The sequence below is a fragment of the Chrysemys picta genome, chromosome 8 (assembly GCF_011386835.1).
Source record: "Chrysemys picta bellii isolate R12L10 chromosome 8, ASM1138683v2, whole genome shotgun sequence".
NCBI lineage: Eukaryota > Metazoa > Chordata > Testudines > Emydidae > Chrysemys > Chrysemys picta.
In genome coordinates this window covers 89988069-89996825 of record NC_088798.1, presented here as the reverse complement: position 1 = coordinate 89996825, position 8757 = coordinate 89988069, and the positions used below count along the sequence as shown (strand labels likewise).

Here is an 8757-nt window from a genome sequence, read left to right as displayed (position 1 = left end):
CAGGAATTCCCTACGGGCTGTGAGAAGCAACACAGAGGCTAAATGTAAGCAAAGCAGTTGTGGGTGATTTTTCTTAATGAGATACAGTCAAGAAACAGGAAAAACATCCATCAAAATTGACCAGCTCCAGTTTTATATTTTCTCACACAAAGATGTGCATTAGAGTTGCACTCCGGGGCTGTCGTGCCCAATGTTATAATGCGGGTACCACCTAATGGGCATATGGAGGAAGTGCGAGTTGCCCTCTGCAAAGAACATGGGACTGACTTACCAGATGAGCTCTACTAGATTTCTTATGGGTGCAATCACAGAGGGTTTGTCATTGGCATGAAAAAGGAGCGGCGTCCACCACCCACAGAGAGCAGAGGGAAAGTCTCATGTCACTGAACAACATCTCCCAGGGAAAAATAATAAGAGGCAGCGACATGTTTCATGCTACTACTGGAAAGTACAGGAAAGGAAAAACAAGCAGACTCCAGAGATTTGACTTGACCTGAGCACCAACTAGTTGGTCTTCAAGGAATTTATGTGGTTAACAATGCAGTAGTTGTAAATGGGATCCTTTAAATGCAGTAGCCTTTAGCATTCAGAAGGGAGATAGAAGTTATTCCAGAACCAAATGTCTACAGCACCGTTTGTCTTAGGATATCCTTCAAGAATGGCTCAAGGAAAGGCAGAAATTGTGTAAATGGTAGGTACAAGATTCAGACACCCTGTCCCTGTAGGGCCAATTACTATACAACACCTCAAGTCTGGTAAGAACTTGGAAAAAAAGACAGATGTTACTCTAAATAGGGTTTTTGTGCAGCCAACAGCTTAGTTTTTAATTGGTGTTTGGAGGGAGGTAGATAAGGGTATTTTTAAAAATCCACTAGATCTCTTTCAGCATTTTCATAAAAATAAGTTTATCCTGATGTTTAAATCTGATCCAGGTTTTTGTACAGGAGGTACAGTTTAAGCGAGGATAATCTTATAGGATCATCCATTCTACACTGGCATAATCTGAAAGCTGATTAGGAAAAATGATTTTTGAGCAATGGACAGGAGACTGTCAGCCCTGGTGGGGAGGTGCAGCTAAAAATAAGATAGTTTGCTAGATTCTTCTACTCTGGTGCTTGTCACATCATTACTGGAGCATTTGCCTGCTGGCAGTAGCTATATTATATGGAAGGGGAAGCCAGGGAGTCTCTATTTGCGATTACATTGTTCTCAGCATGGCGTTGCAGGTATAAAAACGACATGAACTGGTCATGTTGGCTGAAGGGTTGCAGATTCCAGTCTCTGAAGCTGAGAAGACAAGAGTGCAACACCATTCATTCAGTCGCGGCATTTCATCGCCCAATCAGCTCTCAGTCGCATTTGTTTTGAGGTTCCTTTCTAGCCAATGGCTGGAGTAGACTGAAACAAGAAGGGGAGTTCTGACTGCACCCACTAAGGAGAGCAGCGCTGTTTCTGGCAGTGGAGCTACCCCTTCTTCCTCACTTCCTGTAACCTCTGCCAGGGTTCCCATCCTACAGACCAAGATAGCAGAGCTGCAACTCCTGCCTTTCCAGCCTTAGGCCTCTCATGGGCAGAGATTAAATGCATGTACCCAGAGGTGTCTGATCTCTTCATTATTCCTCTGGGGCCCATTATCCCCAACTCTTATTCAGACATCAACGCACAGGCAGTTCTTCAAAGTAGCTTTGCTTTCTATTTCCACCACCTACTCTATTGTACTGGAGCACATCGGGTTCCCATTATAAAACTATACAGTCTCAGCTGAGAGCCCCTCCTCCCGCTTGATGCCAGACTTCAGGCACCAAGGGGATAATATCAACTGGTTTATAATTTGAATTTATAGCAACATTTATTAAAAAATGAAGTTTAAACAGGCCCTGCGGCCTGTTACAGACAGAAACATTTAGACAGAGCAGACTGGAGAAGTAAGTAGCGTAGAAGCCACAGACAGCCCTCCTGAATAAACCCAGTAAAGAAATAAGTACACCTCTACCCCGATATAACGCAACCCAATATAACACAAATTCGGATATAACGTGGTAAAGCAGCGCTCTGGGGGGCGGGGCTGCGCACTCTGGCGGATCAAAGCAAGTTCGATATAACGCGGTAAGATTTTTTGGCTCCCGAGGACAGCGTTATATTGGGGTAGAGGTGTGCTGTGTCACAATCTTATGATGTTTCCAAAGCTCAAGTCCACCCCAGCAAAAGCTGAAACCATGGTCCAGTGGTTAACGGCAGAGAACTGGGCATTAGTCCATCTCGGTTCTATTCCAACTCTGTGACTTAGGACTAGTCACTTAACCGCTGGGTCTCAGATGTAACCACATGCAGCATCAGAAGTTGGCATGGCCAATTCACAAATGTTGGTAAAGGGTTTTGAGCTCCTCAAAACTAAAGGTGCCATAGCACTATTACTATTACTGACGAGCTCAAGGCAGAATACAAGTCCCATTGAAAGTGCAATTCCTCGCTCTGCCAAACAGCGTCACTCTTTAACTATCTTTAGATTAACGTCAGCAAGGACTTTAGAAGAGTTATAGCTTGAAGCTGAGATCTAAAAGAGAAGGTCTAGCTTTCCTGCAGAGATCCATTAATACGAAGTTGCTACATGCAGCGACAGCATTTTCAGAGCAGCAAACTGCATTCAGAAAATTGAAGTTCTGCTTTGCAAGGTTCATAGCCCAGAACAGGTATCACAGAGTCCCCTCCCACAGTTAAACCCAAGTATACGAACAGAAGGCTAACTCTGCCAATCTGAAGCCAAGTTCAGAGAGTACATAGAACGTTGGACACAAATCCAGTCTCTCACTTTGTTACTTTATTAGATTATTATTCACAGAGTGGCTGCCCCACTGAAGACACTTTACAAAATATTTCCAAAAAAAGTTTTATTCAAAGCCACATAAAAATGACATCCCCTTCCCACAACAGACAAAAATAAGTTGGTTTTATTTGCCTTAGAAAAAAGAGGTTACTTCCAAAGGGGGGAAAAATCTGGCCCTTAAAAGGAAGAACAAGCTTCCTTTAAATGTTGCAACTGTAACATGCACTTCACTGCTCTCCCTTTAGAGATCAGTATTGCACTTATGTAAAGCTACAGTGCACCGTACAGCAATCAAGAGGCAGCAAACGGCATCGGAAAAAAAGAGTTCCCAATCCCAGGTTAAGAAAATGGCAACTAAGTTACAGGTTTCTAGCCACCAATAAGATTAACTAATGAGTGAATGACTGTTGATTTACAAAGAGCTGGCATATCCCATTCAAGCTGGAAGCCCCCAGAAGTTGTCCCCATCATCGCTGCTGCACAACAAACAAATCAAACTCTTGCCCAAGCTAGGAGTAAGTCTAGATCTGACTGACTCTTTGGCATGGAGTTCTGAGAAGCATCTGTCTGGAATACGGTTCCTGCTTTGACATTTTCCTCCTCTCTGTATTTCCAGCATAAAGATTTAAACTGGAATAGTATCTCATGTGTAGGTATTCCAGAAAGTCCTTCCAATGATTAACATTTCGGTCACATACACATTAAAGATGAAGGGGCGGATTCCAATCTCAGGGACACCAGTGATTTCACAGAGTTCCTCTAAATTTACAGCAGCAAGACTGAACAAGAAATGGCCCCAGGGCTACTGTAAAACATTTCTAACACTATCAGAAGGCTCAAGTCAACCCAGGTCCTTCAAAGACAACTCACCTCCTTCATTCCTACATTGACTCCGACAGGCAACATCACCATACAGGAGGATACATCATAAAGGCACAGCTGATACTTAGGGAAAATAGACCAGTTATACTGCAGATAGAGGTAAACTAGCCATTTTGGAAAAGGTGCTTAGTAGTGAGTAAAAAAAATAAAAACAAAAAATGAGGACCCCAGGTCTCAGAACGCATGGTGCTTGGAGAGATGCTACAACCAATTATGCAGTTCTTCTATGTGCCTTTCTTTTTCCATTGACATATCAGTCAAGCCTCCTCTATGTATGTCTGGCTGCCCAGGTCAGTCTGTCGGAGCTACTGTGAGTCAAGTAATAAAACAGTAATACCTTTAATTTCATAGGGAACTCAGAACAGCCAAGAGGACGCAAGTTTTCAGGAAACTGAAAGATACTTTTTAAAAATTCTAAATGGATAGGAAATGTCCCCCTCTTTGGTATAAAGGTGTTTCGAAACTGACACCTTTGAGCTGCAAAGTCTTTCAACTTCCCATGTATCTAGGATTCTACGCTAACATACGTGTCTCCTCGAGCTGGTGCTACATAGCAGAGTTAGTGAGTCTCGGGACATCACCTGAGATGATGACACAGTTGCTCTTAGGTGGAATATTTTTTAATAAGGATCCCATGATTGGAAGATACGATCTAAGCATAAAATGACAATGTGGTACAGAGACCAAAGGAAGCAAAAGCTAACTGCTACCACATGCTGTTTTGTGATCAGACAGTCCCACAAGGGAGAGGATGCTACATATCAAGACACCCCGTGCCCTACGGCAGCTCTGTGCTCTTGTCAAAATCAGAAAACGGCTGTATCGGAAACACAATATTCACTTGCTACTCTGCTGATTGGAACAGTATAAGGAGACTGGCTGCAGTTTAGATACCTTGGGACTTCTCAGAATTGGCAGTGCCTAGGCTTGGATAAGGGAATCTTAACTCTTACCCAGTCGCTACTGCAAAATGCATTCGTGACAATTAAACAGAGATGTAGACCATCATGGTGCCAATCTGTGTGTGTTGGGGATGGAGAGAGAGAGAGAGACTCTGATTCACAGCATCGTGTGGACATGGGTGAAAAAAGGAGACAGAACTTGAGGTACAACTGCCCTATCTAGTTTTGTGCAACCCCAACCCTGGGCAGGAAGCCAGGAGAATGTGAGAAAGTCGTGACAAGTCTTTGCAAGGTCTTTGCTTAAGGAGCTTAGGCACCACTTCTGGAAGAAGTCACTCTTTACAGCTAAAAGCCAGCCGGAGCTGTCAATTGCATCTTCCCCTATCACCAATTTAAGAGCCAGACTGCTAGGTCTTTGTTGGTTTTAATCCTTTGAAACCAAGCTTTGCAGCAAGTAATTTGTGTTGCAAAGGTCTGGCTGGGTAATCTACATGCTCCAAAAATGCACAGCACTTTCTGAACTCCAGTTTGTGCACAGCTCTGAGGGCTGATAAACGTATTTTCTGGAAGCAGTAACCCCCCTATACAAATGGCACATGATCACTACTGACACCTCGGTATTAAACTGCAGAACCGAGTAAAACCATGAACCTCTCCCTGCTCCTCCTTCCAACCATAACCTTTCTTAGGAGGCAAGAGTTTTAGGCTGGCCTAGCAGCTTAGCTGTGATGCTTCATACTGCCCTGTGGCACAGCCAGGTGTGATCCTAGACACCATACCCCACACAGTCCTGGGGAGGGTGGGGGTCAGCGAGTGCCACAGAGTGACTATGAACCTGAGGGGGAGCTGTGCCATTTAACATCAACTCCTAGGGCAAACAAAGGAGAAGCAGAGACATTTCAGTGGGGGAGCCCAGCTAGTCCCCCAGGGTTTAAATTGGGAGGAAAAACTGCTGAATCCCGTTCGAGCAACCAGGGGAGATGGAGACCACAGTAAAACACAGGGAATTCTGCTTTGAATTTTGTAAGAAAACCATCTGAACGCTTGTAGGTCTCACGGATCCAGGAGGCCAGGGTAGCATCACACAATGCTAATGCTGACAAACTGCACCCAACCACTGCCCTGACAACAAAGAGGGGAAGGAGGTAGCCACAAAGAATAGGAATGTTTAAATAACCACTTTGAACAGTGTTTGAGAGCCCCTAACACCTCATGTCCACAGCATTTATTGCTCCGATCTAGGATTGGACATAGCATGGGCACCAGGCTCATCCACGGGGTAAAGAGTTCAGCAGACAGCATGAGTAGGATCACGGGCACAGCCCTGCCAGCTCTCCTGGCAGGGAGCGTCACTGCAGCTCTTCTGGCAATGCGAGCCAGCCCCAGGAAATGCCACCTCTGTTCAGAATCAAGCTGATCTCCCAGTGTCAGACAGAAGTGGCAGGAGGCCATTTCTCTCAGGCAGAGCAGAGGGACGGAAGGGCACTGCCCTGAGGGAGGCTGGCGTGTCAGTGAGAGGGTCCCAGCAGTCCTGAGTTGCTTGTCCCACAGCTAATCAAGGTAGAGCGAGTGCCAGCTAGCTTGCTGGCCCGCCCGGATCCAGGCGTTATGAGCACTCTGCAGAGCTGAAGGGAACGAACTTGACAGGTTTGTTTGGGGACACTGGGGTCTGACCATCTGCCTCCTCGCTCAGTCTGAAGAACATCTCCTGCTCCCACTTCTTCTGGTTCAGCTCGTCCTCCAGAGCCTTAATGCAAAAATGAACAAACAAGAGATTTGTATTTGTGGTCATGCTGTCACTGTATTGAGACAGCCCCTGCCAGCCAACCAGGCTTCAGCGGCTTGCGTGCAGGGAATGTTACCTTCTTCCGTGGCCTCAGCATATCCCGCCAGTCCTTCAGATGCTGGTTGTGGTTTTCATCCAGGGCCTTCAGCTTCTGGGTCTCATGTTCCACCAAGAGGTGACACTTCTCATTCTAAATAAAACAGCCAGAAGAAGGTATAAGGAGTCTATGGATGGACTGTATCAAGCAGACACTAGAACCATCCCCTACCTACATGCCCCAGATGAAATGGAGACCCTTCTCCACCCATGCTCATCCTATGGTTTTACACCACTTCTGCTGAACCTTAGGCAGCTCAGAGCTCTGAACTATGACGACGTGTTTAAGGGAACCCTCTAATAGGAACAGATGGGAGATTGCACCTTTAGTCAAACTTAACTGCCAGTTCCCACAACCATATTTCTCACAGAAGCCAGGACCCCTCCTCCGTACAGGTAATGCTAGTGGAATGATGCTCTCCCCTCCCCCCCCAGCCTATACATCTGACTGCATACGTGCACCTCTGCCTCAGTGTGACGTTACCTGCAGTTGCTGCAGTTCGTTCGCATTGCTCTCACACTGGGCACTCATTTCCTTCATCTGGAACTCATGTTTCTGCTGCTGCTGCTGCCGCTCTGCCTTTTGCCGCTTTTCTTCCTGCTGAGCAAACTGGAACAGAAAGCAGCGCCCCCAATACCCTCAGTCACCCAAGAGAAGAGGCTGGCTAAGAAGTTAATGAGCTGACACCATCAAAGGAATAAAGAACCAAGGTGGGGGACACCTAAATGCTCAGTTTAACTGTGACATCCATATACAACCCATTCAAAACAACCTGGCTCAAAACTCAGCCCCAACTCCACAGAGTCAGGCAAGAGCCAGTGATCAAAACAAATGCCCTTTTAATTGAACAACGTTAAAATAAACCTATTATGGATCTAAATATAGTGGTTGCTGGCACTCTCCTAGGCTGCCCCAGAACATCCTAGACCCATGTGGACATATAGTACCCACATGCAAGTATTTTCATGTGAACGAGAGCTCATCCTAGAAATGATCCACTTCATTGTTAAGCTGCTGGGCCTGCAGCAGGCCTGTTAAGCTGCTGGGCCTGCAGCAGGCCTGTTAAGCTGCTGTTATTCTACTGAAAATCCTCTGAGCGTTTGGACGAGCTGGGGGCATTCAGCAGCAACCCCAGATCTGAGGAGCAGTTTTCACCTCAGGCTCCTAACACTAATGAATGTGGTCAATTAATTTTAACAGGAGAAATAGTTTCCCTTACCCCTTATAACGGGACCCGCAGTGACATGGCTGGGTTCTGGGGGTTTAGGAGCACATGTCCCACTGACTTGCTCTAAGTCACTCCCACCCACTGCCACAACCACCATCCCTCTTTCCCCATTCCCTTCGCTTTCGGGCACGCAGTTCAAAGAGTAGGAATGACAACTCCTTGCAGACCCACCAGGGGCAGGTTCCAGGCAGTGGCTCACTGCCTTGTTGGGCGGCAGAAGGGGTCAAGGTCGCCTTTGGAAATCCCTCCCTGAGTGCAGGACTCTGCACTACTTTGATACAGGCTTTCATGGGTTACCAGAGGATCGACAAGTTATACCACTGCTTTCCTCCCACAGGGCACATCAATGCTGCCCTTAGTTTCCCAGGGTGCACTACTGTTGAAAGATGGCTGGCATTTCCCTCTAGCACTGCTATGTCGCCTGCAAAGCAGTGCAGTGCTCCACCCCTCGGCCATGGGGGAAGTCTCCAGAGCCCATGTGTTCTGCAGCATTACCACATGGCTCAGTGAGCCTGACCTGTTTTATCTTCTCCCTCTGTTCTGACATGCTCCCGCTGGAGTTTATGTGGAGGCTCTTCTTGTACATGGCCATGCGGGTCTTCCCTTCGCTCCTCTGGATTTTGGGGAGACGACCTTTCTCCTGCTGCTGCCGAATCCTCAGTTGCTCTATCATTCGCTGGTTATACCGTTGCATTTGCTCTCGCTCCTAGAACAGCAAAGCAAGGAAAGAAAGCAAGGTCAGCAGAGAGAAAAGGCAAGTCAGGCCGATGGAGAGCAGGAGGGTGGTTACTGTGCTAGGGAACGGTGGAAAACACCACAGCATTGGTGACTAGAACAAAAGCTCCTCTCTAGGGCTGTAGGAAAACAACATGTTAAACAGGCCACAGGAAAAGCGGGGGATGGAGGTTAAGATGAAAAAAAATGGCAGCCCACAACAGGGACACAGACCTGTCTGAGCTTCCATGTGCTCCCTTCTGAGTCCATGACATGGCCTGGTGGGCAAGGATTCATAGATTTATAGATTCTAGGACTGGAAGG

General features: G+C 46.6%; 1 protein-coding gene across 3 annotated transcripts in view; it reads right to left on the bottom strand.

Annotated features, from left to right (window-relative positions):
- Nucleotides 1–2798: 2798 nt before the first annotated feature.
- Nucleotides 2799–8757, bottom strand: part of STK10 (serine/threonine kinase 10) — an 82864-nt gene continuing 76905 nt past the window's right edge. For all 3 annotated transcript variants that reach the window (XM_005298050.5, XM_065555897.1, XM_008179536.4), the window contains 4 exons: nt 8237–8425; nt 6975–7100; nt 6471–6584; nt 2799–6355 (listed from right to left, as the gene is read on the bottom strand). In XM_005298050.5, coding sequence (XP_005298107.2) covers nt 6215–6355; nt 6471–6584; nt 6975–7100; nt 8237–8425 — 570 coding nt within the window. In that variant the 3' untranslated portion in view covers nt 2799–6214. The remainder of the gene's footprint in view (nt 6356–6470; nt 6585–6974; nt 7101–8236; nt 8426–8757) is intronic.